Source organism: Myxine glutinosa, chromosome 1 (genome assembly GCF_964187855.1).
Source record: "Myxine glutinosa chromosome 1, kmMyxGlut1.1, whole genome shotgun sequence".
Taxonomy (NCBI): Eukaryota; Metazoa; Chordata; class Myxini; order Myxiniformes; family Myxinidae; genus Myxine; species Myxine glutinosa.
The window spans coordinates 2032332-2049446 of NC_136261.1; the positions used below are offsets into that span (position 1 = coordinate 2032332).

General features: G+C 43.9%; 1 protein-coding gene across 1 annotated transcript in view; it reads right to left on the minus strand.

Moving 5' to 3' along the window:
• Positions 1 to 887: 887 nt before the first annotated feature.
• The window catches only part of LOC137418021 (N-alpha-acetyltransferase 15, NatA auxiliary subunit), a 132685-nt gene continuing 116457 nt past the window's right edge, over positions 888 to 17115 (minus strand). The window contains exons 14-18 of the mRNA XM_078776060.1: positions 12860 to 13073; positions 9024 to 9223; positions 7321 to 7429; positions 1240 to 1338; positions 888 to 910 (exon numbers count right to left, since the gene is read on the minus strand). Coding sequence (XP_078632186.1) covers positions 903 to 910; positions 1240 to 1338; positions 7321 to 7429; positions 9024 to 9223; positions 12860 to 13073 — 630 coding nt within the window. The 3' untranslated portion in view covers positions 888 to 902. The remainder of the gene's footprint in view (positions 911 to 1239; positions 1339 to 7320; positions 7430 to 9023; positions 9224 to 12859; positions 13074 to 17115) is intronic.

The window sequence follows — 17115 nt, forward strand, 5'->3', positions numbered from 1 at the left end:
TAGGACCCGTGATCACATTCTGGGGTTCTGCGAGACTTCTTTCAGCATCTTGCGGTCTGCTCTTGCTGGGGCGGCCTGGCCTGAACAAGTTGGCAGTTGTTTGGAATCTTCTCCACCTGTAGATGATCTTCCGGACAGTCGAATGATTGATTTCAAATTGTTTGGAGATCTTTTTAAATCCCTTCCCAGATGCGTAGGCATCTATAACCTTCTTTCTGAAGGCCTCAGAGTGCTCATTTGATCTAAGCATGGTGACGCCGCACACTTCAACAACAAAGAGCAAACCAAACTAAATGTCTGAGGTTTAAATAAGACAGGTTCCTCCAAGATCCTCTCTAACGATGTTCTAATCATTTGCACCTGAGCTGGTGCACCTGATTCTAATTTTAGGTATTTGTAGTCATGTTAAATGTAGGGGTGTACTTACTTTTTCCACATGCGAAATTTGCATTTATGTTTATTTAAATTATACAATGGACTACAACATGCAAATGTTTCATGATATTTGTTATATTATATCACCTTTATCTTTCAATATTGTTGTTGAAATGAAGATCAAATAACTGTATGTTGAAATATGTTGAAAAAGTCAAAACTTTACATGGGGTGTACTTACTTTTTCATGTGACTGTACGCACGCACGCACGCACACACACACGCACACACACACACACACACACACACACACACACACACACACACACACACACACACACACACACACACACACACACACACACACACACACACACACACACACACACACACACACACACACACATCTTAATGTACAGGACGTTTGTGTCTTGCTGAACGGAGTATTTCTCGATTCCTGGCGCTGGTTTAATGCACTTGCTTCAAAACTCTGTTCCATGGATGCTGTGGAATGCACACTCTCACCATCATTGGCCTGTAGCACAAATAAATAGAAGCACAGGGACCGTTCGCTATCTCATCACCGACAGTTGCGCAGTCTATTCTCATTTCGGGTATATCGACATTGTTCCAGTAAACCATTACCTCCCAAAATGCAAGCTAACTGTTCACATCGACTCCTTTATTTATCACACCCGTGGAACCGCCTCCCTTTAATCCCAGTCATCCTTCCAGTCCTTCAAAAGACTCAAATAAATATCATGAGCAGGAATTGAATCACATGAGATAATGGTGTATTGGTGTATTGCCATCTATCCCTGTTAAGCCTCCCCACACCACCCTTTCTCACACGCATAGACACACCTGCACAGGCTAGCCGGACGAGACGTTCATGCAGCCAAGGGTGGTTAGCGTCGAGGCAAAAGGCCCTGCGAGCAGACTGCAGCATCAGCAGCAGTTTCCCTAGGATGAAGAGTGAAACAGAAGTAAACCAGGTGAACAAAATATCAAATAAGACTAAAGTTAACTTAATACGAAAATGGACCATAAATCATTGGCTTCCTCGTAAAGACTCGTATTTCTTGGTTTAAGTTTTCGACTCTCCCCAACATCAGAACATGTAAAGCTATAATGTGCACACACACCCGCATGCATGTCATGTGTGCACACGCACACGCTCAATGAGATGGCCATTATTAACCTCTTAATGGGCATGTCCACAGTATTGAGTTATAACTATCATGTTCTCATTATATATCAATTATTCAAGTCATCTTTATTACCTATCTAAGAATCCTCATAGGAATACAATCCATGTTACTCCATGAGATAATGTCAACAGTTATAAGCCGAGGATCGAGCTTATAGAGGTTTTTTTTTCTTCTAATTAAACTTTATTAATATATTTATTTCCTCACAAAATCGTGACATAACTAATATAAATGCAAATTGAAGGAATGAAAATCAGAAGTAAATATGACTAACTTTCAACATTATATAATATTTTTTTAAATGTTTGATGGTGTTTTCATATGGCAGATTCAAAATATTGCATTGCATGTACTTGGCATTAATTTTCAGTGGATTGAAACTGTCGGTAACGAACCCCCCACCGTCGGTCAAATACATGGTCTAACTTATAAGTCCATTCCATGCTTTTGTTCTACGTGTGAAAATCCCTCTGACGTGTCTTAACATACTGTCGCGAGAATCCCTCAAGGTTAATACCAGGGCTCGCGGATGGCTCAAACGGCTTTAATAGAGGCGAAGATCAAACACGGATTCGGCTATAAAAGCACTGGAGAAAGAATGAAGGAGAAGAGGCGGCAAGCGCTTACCTATAGCGAACTGACTGCAGCTCCGATCCTGGAGGAGAAAGTAACTCAACGAACACGGGAGGTAAAATGTACAAAAATAATGATTTATTTTTGACGGAACACGAGAACAATGGAACGCGACGGAAGATAAATAATTGTCCTAAACCGGGATCCCGCACACCGACTTCCAAATACGAGACAGAGGAAAATGAATTAATAAAAGAACTGTCCCGTCGTGGTGTGTTTTTCTAATTTATTTTTTATTTTTTTGTATACAAGATCGAGGCCCGTGAAAGAGCGAACATTAATCACACATGGGATCTGTTTGATCATGGCAGTCAAACAGACACATAAAACACAAAAATAAGGGGAGCGGTAGACAAGTTGGGGAGTGAGGGGGAAGGACACAAACACAACATTTGAGAGCAGGGACATCGGGAGAAATGTAGGAGGTGGAGGGCTTGGGAAGAGGTGGGAGAGGTATAAAACACATGAACACTGCAAGGACTTCCAGGAAAGAAGTTGGAATTTCAAAAAAAGATGTATCTGGGGTGAATTAGCGGGGGTACAAAAGATCAAGGTTTTGGATGGGGGAAGATAAGAGATGGTGGTGAACAGCTGTTTTAAAGACCTGGAGGGAGGAGTGGGATTGAAGGGAGTGGGGGAGTTTGTTCCAGAGGTGGGAGAAAAGGGGAATGAAAGAGTGAAGGTGAGCAGAGAGCCTAGATTTTGGCAGTTTAACCATAAGAGGGTTGCAGGCAGATCTTGTGCGACCTGAAGGAATATTGGGGGGGACAGAGCACAGAGAGAGCTGGGGGAGCAAGGCCGGAGAGGAATCGGTAAAAGACAAAGACCACCAACCTGCCTGCGGTGAGTGAGTGAAAGGCCCTCGGAGTTAGCTTCATCGCAGAAGATTCCAATGATTCTGAAAGCTTTGGTTTCAACAGCGTGAAGCCGAGCTCGGTGTGAGGCAGGAGCACCGGCCCAGAGGGGGGAACAGTACTCCATTGAGCTGCGGATGAAAGCCTTGTATGTGGTGAGGAGCTCAGGTGTGCCAAGGAAGGACTTTGCACGACGGACGATGCCCAGTCGGCAACTGGCTTTGGAGGCCAGCTTGGAAATGTGGTTTTCCCAAGAAAGATCATGGCAGATAGTGAGACCCAAAAGCTTGAGCGACAGAACTTCTTGGAGAGGATTGTTGAGAAAGTAGATGGGAGGGTTTTCCAGTCGGTCTTTTCGGAGAGACATAGTAAGTGTGAGATTTGTCAGGATTGAAAGACATGTTCCACTTGTTTGACCAGTCTGTGATTTTGTCCAGGTCTGCAGAGAGTGAGGAGGCTGCAGACTGCCGATCTGAAGGATGCGGCCTTATCTGTCAGTAGTCGTGTCCGCCGTCCAACGCGGCTCCGAGCTCCGGCGTGAAGATACCCTCCGTCCGCTTCGCCCACGCTCTGCCAGGCCCCGAATCAACCCGCTCGCCCCAGCCTCGTCCGCTCCACGGCACGCCTCGCTCTAAGTCCAAACTCCTCGTCGGTCGCACATGAGGTCCGTTCGTTCACAGCACCGAAAGCACCACTCCAAGCTCCGAGCACCAAGCACCGCACCAACGCCCGCTCCCAGCACCAACACTCGCTCCCAGCACCAAAAGCACAAAAAGCACCGCGAAGAGCCGAGCACCGCTCCAATCCCAGTGAGAGAAATGGAAGAGACCAAGAGAGAAAATGTCGTCCAGCGCAGAGGCAAAAAGAAGGGCGAATAACGATTTCCAACTCGAAGGGGGTCCAGCGCAAAGAGAGTTAAAATGTCGTCCAGCGAGCCCTTTTGTCACCTTGCGTGTGACGTCAATTCTTGCTCTGCCCCAACCAGCACCTCGTCTCTCGACCTCTCGAAGGTTCTGTTGCGCTGGTGCCCTCCCATTGGCCGAGTGCTTCCCGCTCTGTGGTGTTGCTCGCCCCCCCCGCCCCCCCTGGCCAAACAGTCCTCCTGGGCGTGGCTCCCAGCCTTGCTCGATGTCTGACGCCCACGCCGGAGTTGTACACGGCCGCTGCCTGCTTGTCTTCCACAGTCTTATTGTAAGGGAGGGGAATTTAATTACTGTTGTGCACTAAGGACCTGGTGTTGTGGAACCCTGGTGTTGGGCTAGCGGCTAGGGTGCCGGCTTAGGATCCCAGGATCCTGGGTTCAAATCCCGGTCGATCGCTGAATTAACGCCAGGGGGGTTGACTCAGCCTGTCATCCTTCCGAGGTCGGCTAATTGAGTACCAGTTCACTGGTAATTCCCTGTTTGTCGCTAAAGGCGGCAAAAAGGGTTGGCGTCAGGAAGGGCATCCGGCCGTAAAACATTGCTTCAAAAAGGGGACCAAAAAACAACAACAACCACGGTTCCCGAAAAAGGCCAACCCCCGCTTGCGGGGAAAAATGGCCTCTAAAGGTGGTTACTAAGGACCTATCTAAGTGTTTATATGAGAATGCGTTGCCATAAGGGACAAAGGTTTGGCGACAGGGGGAAATGACGAACGAGGGAACTTTATCCATAATCCATGCACTAATTAGCAAGCCCCACCCCCCGAACGAAAACCCTCACGGCGGGGACACAAATACAGCTTATACCGACAAACCAGACTAAACATAGAACTTATTACAGGTAGATTCCCTAACGTGACAGACGAAGCATGATACCTATTCAGATCTACATGGCTCTATATATCACTCTACCCAAATTCATAACACAACCATTAGGTGCTGCAACGTAATGCTGGGTAAACCAACTCCGTGACAATCACTCAGTAAAAAAAATGCCAGAGTGCTGAAATATGCCGTAGTGACGTCGGTCAATGTCTGTTCGTTACTTTTGCAATCAAAAACAGCTGTGGGGGTATTTACAACTGTTTTGATGACGACTGAAAGTCTCCCACACACGCGTTGCGTCATCCCTATATGTGCACATCCATTTTGAGCGCGCAGTGGAAGACATGGCGATCTGCTGGTAAGTTAACCTGTCGGTCAAACTTGTAGGAAATGTACTGTTCGTTACTATTTTACTTGCGTGGACATTATTTATCATTAAAACCGGAAACTAAGTCGTTTTTTGGTGTGATTTTATTGAATTTACTGCTATGAAACGAAATGATTGTGCTCGTGGATCGTGGTTGTTGGGCAGAGATTCGCTGAACCCGATTATTGCCTGTAAACGCACAGGACATTTGACAGACATGTGTGTCCGCGGACACCTGTCAAACCGGGCGGTTCGTTACTGGTGAACAAGATATGTCCCAGTTAGCGAAATAACATTCAATAAAACTCATTGATATTACTTTTGTGGTTATTTAATAGCAATTACTTTCCAGTTAGCCACAATGTTTCTTGTAATTATTCGCACATTTTTTCAGCCCAGCTACATTTACGCCTAACTAGTAACGAACTGTACATTTGACAACATGCACTGTCTGTCCACTGTATAATTCGTGACTATTTTGATTGAGTGGTTTTCGTCTGTGAAGATAGATTCAATCATATTATTAATGATACTTCAAACGTAATCTCTATTTATATTTAGACTTTGCAAATGATAGTTACTTATCAAAATCTACTTTTTTACATTAATTTGTAAATTAAATGTGTTGTTGTACATAATATATAGACTAGTCCTATACGATATGCCTCTGTGTTTTTTATATTTCTGATGACACAGAGTCATATGTCCTAGCCTCTGTAACCATTCGAAGATTTTCAAAGTACCTACCTCCCAGACTCTGTAAATCACTACTGCACGCGCCCTGGATATCGCTACATTAATAAATTACAATTTAAAATTCGAAAATACTGTTTGCTTAAATGGCATTCATATCGCTCGCTACCTTATCTAGAACAAGCGGTGGATGACAAAACAGAAGCTTTTGCCATAGCCGGTTGGCAGCAAAGCAAAAACATTATCCTTCTTCAATCGGTCTTTAATGATCTCCTCCTGTTTTTGTTTTAATGAGGACAGCCCAAGTTTACCAACAACTTTATGGACAGCCGCCTCTAAGTGCAAGCCTTCCATGTCGATGTGTGCCGGCTACCGATGTAGGCTGAGCTGGCACTGGTATAGACCTTATTCACGCCACATACCAAACGGAGGCTTGGTATGCAAATGACGTTGTTACCTTCGATATACGTAGGAAGGTTCGGAAAAACATAAGATCATCCGAGAGTCACAATGCTACGTCAAAATAGGCTTGACGTTGCGACGACAAACGCTCCGACATATAATATCGAACGTGACAAAGTCATTTGCCCACCAAGCCTCAATATGGTCTCAACATGGCCTGGTCTATTCACGCTGTCATGTTCGTTACTCCTCAATTGTAACTTGAAAAGCATTGTAGTGGTTTCTCTTCTTTATTGTATGTCAAATATTGTAAAACAAAATCCCAACAAACCTGTTATCGTTTTTTTCCAAAATTGCTGTCAATTCAAGATGTTTTGAAAAAAACCTGCATTATCTGTTAACCTTGTCTGTCAAATGTCCTGTTCGTTACTTTTCAAATATTTTGACTTTGCTGTAGAGTCCGACTATGAGGAATAAGAACTTTTAGGTTCTGAATTCAATCAAACCAGCCTAAGAAGTCTTCTTTTGTTTCGTTTGGTGTGTGTTAACTCCTTTAGTGGAACTATTCGTGATATCTAATGTTACTGTCAAATGTACCGTTCATTACCGTCCTTTTGAGGAGAAAGTGTCATGGACAGACAAGCTTTTTCTCAAATCAACATGTTTTCATGGTAATTAACAGTCGACTTGAATAGCTTTTTCCAGACATGGTCAATAACCTCAGCATCTGCAGTATTCATAAAAAAATGAACACATAATAAATGTCAATGTCCCATACGTTATCTCTATGTGTTATGTTGAAAAAAAAAACCTTCCTTACCCACACACAGCATAGCCACTATCTTCACGCAATAAAATTTATTAACAGTATAGGTCCTAATTTCATATAAAGCATGTACAGACACTGCTGATGCATTTTCAATTTTATTGACCTGTGTCACACAATGGTCACACTCTACTGTGGATATGTCCTCATACAAATCTTTTCCTTGGGAGTATCTGCATTACAACATGAACCTTCGCCTTGCCAAATCCAACCTTTTCGCAGATAGATGTCAAAAGCCATGAGATGTGTCTCAATGCGATCCGCTGCAAGCAAGCGCAGAGGTACCAGGAATTTCACAGCCTCCTCCATCGGACATTCGGGCTGGTTCATGAGGATAGAAAATGTGTCAATCAGATCAAACTGGGTTAAATGGAGCTTTTGAAAATAAAAATCACCGAGTGACAAAATAATAATAATAATAATAATAAAGGAGTCTTATATAGCCCCATCAAGCAGAGTAAACTACCCTCATGGCGCTTTACATTATCATGCGAACGCACACACACTGCACACACACACACACACACACAAACACACACACCTTCACTCTTGCCCTATTCCTCTCCCTCCCCATTCAAAACCCACAGATGTGTACTCCCCCTCCTCCTCCCCTCCCTCCCTCCCCCGCACATGTACACAGACATACTCTCGATCTCTGTCCCACCTCAAACCAAAGGGAAAACACGACTTAGACTTTGAAAGACTTGTGAAACAGATAGGTTTTGAGGGAGGTTTTAAAGGCAGGAAGAGAGTCAACATGTCGAACAGAGGAAGGCAAGTCATTCCAGAGCAGAGGTGCAGCAAAGGAAAAGGATTTCTCGCCAAACGACTTGGTGCTGGTGCGTGGCGGCTCTAAGTTCATAGAGTCGTCGCTTGAGCGAAGCCGTCGCCGAGGTTCATAGAGAGTGAGCAAATCGGAGAGATAGTGAGGTCCGGTTCCACACAATGATTTATAACATAGTGTGCAAATTTTGTATTGCACACGAGCAAAGACAGGCAGCCAGTGTAAAGATTCAAGAAGCGGAGTAACATGGTCAGACTTCTTCGCTTACAGACAAGACGAGCGGCAGAGTTTTGAACCTTTTGTAACTTATCCAAGAGAAACTGAGGGCAGCCAGCATACAAAGAATTACAATAGTCTAGCCTTGAGAGGACAAGGGCACAGACCAGAGTTAGAGCAGCTTGAGGAGTAAGAAAGTGGCGAATGGATGCGATCTTTCGCAGCTGAAAGTATGCTGATTTGCAAGTTTGAAGTACTTGCTTGGAAAATGTCATGTTACAGTCGAAAACCACACCAAGGTTCTTGGCCGACGAAACAAAGTTTACATCGGTTTCACCAACATGAATAGTGGTAGGAAGTGAACATTGTAGAGGACATCTGTGCGATCTTACAATCATAGACTCTGTTTTAGCATCGTTCAGCTGAAGTTTGTTTTGGGTCATCCACGCCTTCACGTCGGCAATACAGCCTTCGAACACTTCAACAGTGGGCACGATTTGTTGAATCGTGCTTCCTTTGTACAGCTGATTGTCGTCCGCAAAGGCGTGGTGATCAACTGAATGTCTGGCAACAAGATCAAATAGAGGCTGAGTGTACAAAAGAAAGAGGATAGGTCCCAGGACTGAGCCCTGGGGAACGCCAAAGGAAAGCGGAGAAGGGGCTGATTTCTGGCCATTGACAACAACTGTTTGCACTCTATCAGTAAGATAGGACATCAGCCAAGAAAGGGGAGTACCAGTTATACCAAATGTGATTTCAAGACGACGAATTAAGACACTATGGTCAATCGTGTCAAAGGCGGCAGACAAGTCCAAAAGAGCAAGAACGGAAACCTTACCACAGTCAAGAGAGGTCAGAAGATCATTGGTTATTCTTAGGAGAGCGGTCTAATCACTATCTCAAACCCATACAGACCCGAGCCAACTTCTCGGGCAGCAGCTCTTCCTTCCCACCCGCTCCCTCATCGTCGTCGTCGTCTTTCCGCCGCCGTGTGTTGCGAGCTTGCTGATGGCGCCGTTCCTCCGCATTCCGACGGAGCTGTTCTTCTTGAGCCTTGCGCCGGGCACGGCGTTGCTTGCTGCGCAGCTTCTTCAGCTCCTTGGAGGAAAGGTTTTCTGTGGACATGAAGGAGGCATTTCAATTGGGCCACCGAGAGACGCACGAGCCAACAATTTTCAGGCCAACGCATGATTTTATTTGCTTGCTTAACGCTCCCAAATCCGAATGGTAGTACTACCCTGAGCAGCTGCTGTCTACAACCTACTACCTAAAAAAAAAAATGGTCCAACTGGATGGGTGTTTTTAGGAGACACTATCTCCGTAGTGGATGGCCTTTGTCTCCCGGAGGGAACTCATCCGTCCTTTAACAGGTGTTGTTTTTAATCCTGCAGGGTGTCGCAGTCACCCTCCCCACTGGCAAGCCTGTGAGGGGAGTAGGTTTAGTCACCGACGACCCGACCATACGGCAGGTAGCAACTGGGTTACATGTTAACAGTGGCAGTCAAGAAAGAAACTGACCTGACTGAATAAACCTCTAGAAACCAAGATTAAACAAGCATTCTGAGTATTGTGCTGCATTACATGTCCCCTACCGGCATTGGGTAGCACTGTCATAGAAGACAGTATTATGACTTACCGCACTCCAAATTATAATCCGGAAAACTGTTGGGGAAATTCCGAAAGTTCAAAGTGCCATAACTTTGTCAAAAATGATCGAAACGTCGTGAAGTTCGAACTTGATCTGTAACTTATGACGAAACCATGTACCAAGTTTGAAATCATTAGCATTAAGAGTTTAGGAAAAAAGTCCGGAAAGCTGTTCTTTACGTGACGGACTGACGGACCGACAGACGGAGGGACGGAGTGCAAACCTATAGTCCCCTACGGTGTACACCGGTAGGGGACTAATAATAGATACATAAATAAATAAATACAAGAAACAAGACAATAAATAAATTAAAAAATTCAAGTGACCATTACTTGTGTAATAGTTACCAAAGTGAAATAGAAAAGGCTTACCAGAAAAAAGACAAAAAGCAGAAAAAAAAATATTGACACCATGAGGTTAAAAGACAATGCAGTTTGGCAACAGTTTTAGATCACACTTGAAAATATGAACGTCTAGCCACAGCGTGGAAAACCCTGAAGGTGGATGGCAATCCAGAAAGGACACCTTCCCTACTACACTTCGACAGATATATGATGTAATATATGAACGTTCCCGAAAGGGTGTTGAAAGAAACATAGCTGGCAAAGCCAAATGGCATTACATTCTACCTTTCAGAAGCGTAATTGTCGGCTATAAAACTCACCCAAAATGTAGGATAAATATGTGAGGGGCATACATACATATTGTATGGAGACAAATGCTGTAGAAACAGGAACCAAATATCTACGCTGTAAAAAATCGTTTCTTTCATCCGAATCTACCAGTTCTAAAATGCCTCTTTACAAGTTTGAATTAGAGGAAGAAGAGGAAGAAGGGCTAACTTCGGTTTATTCACACAGCAGTTTGAAAGAAAACATTTATTATGCTATGGCAGTAGAAACCCTTTAGAAGGACACGGAACAACAAACAACAACAGGCATTTTAAGGCCATTTTCCCGGCTAGAGGACACGGAACGAGCATACAAAATTATATATACAGTAGTGATATTTTGTGAAGCAATAGAAAAATATATAAAACTACATGGAAGGAACCCACAAACAACAACAACCACAGCCAGGATAACAATCGAGTGTTTTAAAAGATCCTTATTTTCATGTGTTTTACTTCATGTGTTTCACATGTTTGTGTTTCACACTGAATGAAAAACATAAAGGTAGAGCATGCAGATTGTGACACATGACATGTCAACGATATGTTCGGCCTGAACGGCATAGGAATCAAAATGGCGGTGTGTGGAGTCAGCCATCGTACCGCCGTAATGACGTCACATCACCCCTGTCATGTGACCAGATCCTCAGCTCTGACTAGTGTATGTTTGTGGGGACATACATACATACATACATACATACACACACACACATACATACGGACAGACAAACACTGTTCTAGACGGCTTTGCCCTATCGGGTACGCTGTAAAACAAAAAAAAATGCAAATGAATATCATTACGGTCCAATGAGAGTTATCCACACAAGACACATGGCAAATCACATTTGCTATGACTGGATATGATGGATGTCGCTACAGTAAACAAGCACATTCCTGATGCGCCAAACACTTCACCAACATCTGGCCTTGTGGTTCGAAATCTGCATGGTTTTCCTTACGTGCCTGTCATCGTTCTTTTTCAGCAGGGTTTACGACCAAGATGTAATCAGAGGGGAGCGTTGTTCCGTGCCTAATCAGCCAGGTGCTTTGCCAAAATTTCACTGCAAATTCTTCTCGTATTTATACGAGATGCTATCAGGGCAACAAGCTTTAGGAGGGTAAAACTTATCTGTCTCACAACGGTCGAAATCCAGCGCATGTTCCCTGTTCGTGGGTGAACAATCCAATGCTTTAAAAATTCTGCTTCACAATAGGAAGAACTGACTGGCAAACGATAACCTAAAACTAGAACGATACTCTTTGACGTCACGTCGACCGATATTCCCCGCCCACATTATTACATCATTATACATACCTGTACCAAGTTTGATTTAAATCCATTCAGCTGTTCTCAAGTTATCACATTTTTACCTGACATGACCTGTGACCTTTTATCTGTGATCCAATCAGTTCATCTTTGCATCTTATATTCTCATACCAAGTTTGCTCAAAATCCCATCACTTGTTCAAAAGTTGGTGCGGCAACATAATTATTTAACATGACCTCTGACCTTTGACCTCTTGAATCTAAAATTTCATCAGTTCATGTTTACATCATTATACATACCTGCACCAAGTTTGATTTGAATCCCTTCAGCTGTTCTCAAGTTATAAACCTATTACAGACTTTAACCTTTGACTTCTTGACCCCAAAATCAAATCAGTTCATCTTTACATCACACTACATCCTCGTACCAACATTGCTCAGAATCCCATCACTGGTTCACAAGTTATCACGGAACAGGATTTTTACCTAACATGACCGTTGGCCTTTGACCTTGTGACCGCAAAATCGAATCAGTTCATCTTTTCATCATTATACATACCTGCACCAAGTTTGACATAGATCCCTTCAGCCGTTCTTAAGTTATCGTGATAACGAAATAATTTTAACTTAACATGATCTCTGATCTTTGACCTCTTGACTGCAAAATCAAATCAATTAATCTTTGCATCATAATATATACTTGTACCAACATTGGCCTGAATCCCATCACGAGGTCACAAATTATCACGGTAACAGGATTTTTTACCTAACATGACCTCTGACCTCAAAATCTAATCAGTTCATCTTTGCCCCATTATATATACTTCCACCACATTACACTAAGAGTCCTTCGGCCGTTCTCACGTTATCGTGGTAACGAAAACCTATCACGGATGGACCGACAGCCGGACTAACAACCCCGAAAAATAATGCCTCTGGCGAATTCGTCGGTGGAGGCATAAAAATAAAACAAGATAGCATGTAGCAAATGCAAAGGAGCATTATTCGTGTAATAAAAACAGACAAAATTGAAATGCTTATCAATGCCTTTCATTCACAATTCCACTTGGTGCTTCATTTCCTGTCTATGATTGCAAATCCTGTTACTTTCTACATCCAGATGCAGCCAAACATCACGCATCTTAAATTGGAACGAAAGAACTCACCGTCAGCAGATTCGTTAGCTGCGCTCTCACGGGTAAGCGGCCTATCATGCAACAGCAAATATATCTCAATGGCGGAACGCGCAGCGAGGAAGAAGAACGGGTGGTGTCGAAGGCCGTCCTCGAGGCGCAGCAGCTGCAGGTATGCGCGAAGCGTCATCTTCCGCATGCAGTACGTATGAAAGTCAAACTGGTCATCGGTGACCTCCACAAAATGCTGCAAATGAGGAAAAGTCAAGGACATTACAGTCAGTTTGGCAGAGAACAGTCATTTTGGTATTACGGTCATCCACCGCCGCGCGCACAACTGGGCGAATCCGGTTGCTGCTGCGTATGCGCCTGGGCTAACATGGCCACCACAAGTACTTGTTGTACCACAAAGTAGGAAACGATCATAAACATTTAGTTTTTATTCGTTGATCATAATAGAAGATTTCTTCCAAAAAGTTAAATTATTTTCTACTCCAAGATAGAAAACTGAATTCCAAAAACTTTGTTGCAATGGAAACCTTCAACCTTTCATATAACTCCTGTTAACACAAGGACCAAATCAGAACAATCCTGAGAAGCCAAACGGAACTTCAATCTACCTGTCATTCTGTTGAAGTTCAAAACACAAACTCCATTTGAATGAATAGCATTCATACCGCCATTTAAAATAGTTGTTGCCGTGTCTAATACATTCTTGGCCGGCAAATTCACATGCATTTACCCATCTTTGTTGCAGATGATACATTTGGCCAACCACATGCTTTGCTGCATACCGTCTTCATACTTTACTTTCGGCTCAGTCCCACCGGACGGTTTCGATGATGTCATGTTTCGATGCTAAATTTACCTTGCAGCTGCAATTAAACAGAGCTGAAGACGAGCAACATTTGTTGCAATGGAATTTCCGGTGTCTTTACGAACGTATGCCGTTTCCCCGAATCCAAGAAAACGTCTTTAAAAAGGGAAGATGATTGATTTGTTCACCGCACTGTAAATAGCATTGCAAATCTGTTGCCTTGTCATCTTGAACATCGATTATGTACTCCGTTATTGATCTTGGAATTGTATTGGACTCGATCTCAGCTGCGCCACGTATGTGCTCGTAAACCTAAAGCGAACACATTATCACATTCCTGCTTTTCCAAGTTTTCTCCTCTCCCCGAGTGTTTCTCTCTCTCTCGAGTCCACTAGGCTTCTAGTTTTCAAAACGAAAACCTCTAAAAGATCATATTGCATTTTTTTAAACATACAAACCCCCTAATTTGTGCTGCCCTCTTACTCCTTTATTATCCTTTGTCCTACTCAATTTCTATCCACTTGAATAACTAATTACTGACTCGATTCATTTCAAAATTAAATTCAAATGACATTTTAAAATGTTTCATCTCCCTCACTGTCCTTTATTGTACACCGTTCCTTTCCTATGCCATCTCCAGATGCTGCATGACGTCATTGCCGGGCACCGAATTGATTAAAAAAATATTTTACGATTACTATTTATTGATTTTAATTATGCAATTAATCAATCAACTATTGCACACCTCTCCCTCCCAATACCGTCACTATGTGCTGCATGGCGGTACCGCCGGGCGCTGAAGACAAGGCTGGAGTGACAAGCAAGACAAGGCAGGGCAATGCCGCGCTGGAGGATGTCATATATATATATATTTGGAATGGGGGCAGTGTACTTTGAATGTATCTGTACTTGTTTTGTTCCTTTCCTAGTTCGCTTGTAAAGATATGCTACCAGTCCCAACATCACAATAAGACAACGTCGCTATTCTTCATGGCTTCAACCACTCGTCCCGTCCACTTTGGCCAAAATGTCCATCTTTATTTGGTCGAACTTGGGATTTAGAAGAGAAACAGTCTGAAGTGCCGGATCGCAACCGTTAACGTGTTCATGTCTTCACCATCCCCTCCCTGCATTTTTCTCTTCCCTCCCCTCCCTCCCCCCCCCCCCCCCCCCCAAACACCATGTCCTACTGCCCCTTCACCCCCTGCAAATTATTAGCCCCCACCTATGTAGCCACTAGCCCCTGAGCTCGTATTCCTCTCATCTCCCTGTGTGCTCCACGCATTCTTGAAGTCTGTGCTCAAATGTCAACAATCTCTCCATTCATGTTACTACTGCAGCTCCAGACATTGAATGTTTAACAGAAGCATTCCTCCCACAGGACGTCTCCAATTCCACTGTCTCTCCCTGGCTTTTTGTCTTCTGTTTCAACAGACCCCTGGTCCTGATCAAGCTGTTGCTGTCAATGCCAGGAACTCCATTATCGGCACCAACCCCTCATACCCCACCGGAATACCTTTGTCTGTACATGGCTGCATCCACGTAAAGTTGTAACATGTTCTTTACACCAAATGATGACTCCCTCTGTTTCCTCTTGGTTGTTATCTCCATATGTGGGTTTTAGGAAGTTCTCCCAGAACTAAAAATCTCCACCTCTTTTTTCGGTAAAGGATCATTATTCATGAACCAGATTGTGAAACTTCCTTCTCAAAGCTTCGTTCCAAGGACCCTTTTTATAATCCTCACTGAACCTCAGACAGCCTCCACTTGTAGCTCCTTTGTCGTGATATTCCCCGGAATGCTTTTAAGTGCTCAGTAAGGGGTTTTCTTGCTCATCCATGTTGCTCCGACTATCACTGGTACAATTTCAGTTTTCTTCAATTTCCAAGACCTCTTCACCTCATTTTTCAGATCCGAGTATGTGATCATTTTCTTGATTTCTGAAGCATTTAGTCCAAAGTCATTGGGAACAGAAACCTCCATCAACAATGCCGTCTTTTCCTTTTTGTGTTTGAGCACAATGTCCGGTCGCAATGCTCTGCCTGCAATGTCCACACTTGATGGGATCATCATGTCAGGCGTGAGCACGCTATGTTCATTTTTTAAGGATCGGATTTGGATTGTCTTTCCATGATTGTTCTGGGACCGGAATATTGAAATGTTTATAGATGTGCCAGTGGATTACTCTACAGATATGAATTCCTCCAATATGGATCAATGTGTAACCATTCATCCCAGCTCTGTCCCAGGATCAATGTGTAACCATTCATCGCGAAAGCTTTTCAGCTAAGGCATTGCAGCGATGGCTTTTCAGCCACGCCATTGCAGCGAAAGCTTTTCAGCCATGCCACTGCAGCGAAAGCTTTTCAGCTAAGGCATTGGAGCGAAGGCTTTTCAGCCACGCCATTGCAGTGAAAGCTTTTCAGCTAAGGCATTGCAGCAAAGGCTTTTCAGCCAGGCCATTGCAGCAAAAGCTTTTCAGACATGCGAATTGCAGAAAAGGCTTTTCAGCCAGGACATTGCAGCAAAGGCTTTTCAGCCAGGCCATTGCAGCAAATGCTTTTCAGCCAGGACATTGCAGCGAAGGCTTTTCAGCCAGGACATTGCAGCGAAGGATTTTCAGCCAGGCCATTGCAGCGAATGCTTTTCAGCCAGGCCATTACAGCGAATGCTTTTCAGCCAGGCCATTACAGCGAATGCTTTTCAGCCAGGACATTGCATCGAATGCTTTTCAGCCAGGCCATTGCAGCGAATGCTTTTCAGCCAGGCCATTGCAGCGAATGCTTTTCAGCCAGGCCATGGCAGCGAAGGCTTTTCAGCTAACGTATTGCAGCGAAGGCTTTCAGCCAGGCCATTGCAGCGAAGGCTTTTCAGCTAAGGTATTGCAGGCGAAGGCTTTTCAGCCAGGACATTACAGCAAAGGCTTTTCAGCCAGGCCATTTCAGCAAATGCTTTTCATCCAGGACATTGCAGCAAAGGCTTTTCAGCTAAGGTATTGCAGCAAAGGCTTTTCAGCCAGGCCATTGCAGCGAATGCTTTTCAGCCAGGCCATTGCAGCAAAGGCTTTTCAGCTAAGGTATTGCAGCAAAGGCTTTTCAGCCAGGCCATTGCAGCAAATGCTTTTCAGCCAGGCCATTGCAGCAAAGGCTTTTCAGCTAAGGTATTGCAGCAAAGGCTTTTCAGCCAGGCCATTGCAGCGAATGCTTTTCAGCCAGGACATTGCAGCGAAGGTTTTTCAGCCAGGCCAAGGCAGCAAATGCTTTTCAGCCAGGACATTGCAGCAAATGCTTTTCAGCCAGGACATTGCAGCAAAGGCTTTTCAGCCAGGCCATTGCAGCAAAGGCTTTTCAGCCAGGCCATTGCAGCGAATGCTTTTCAGCTAAGGCACTGCAGCGAAGGGAGCATTCGCAACACTTTAATCACACATTCCCTGACTTTTGTCATTTTCTTGAAACAACTGAGAGTGAAAGAT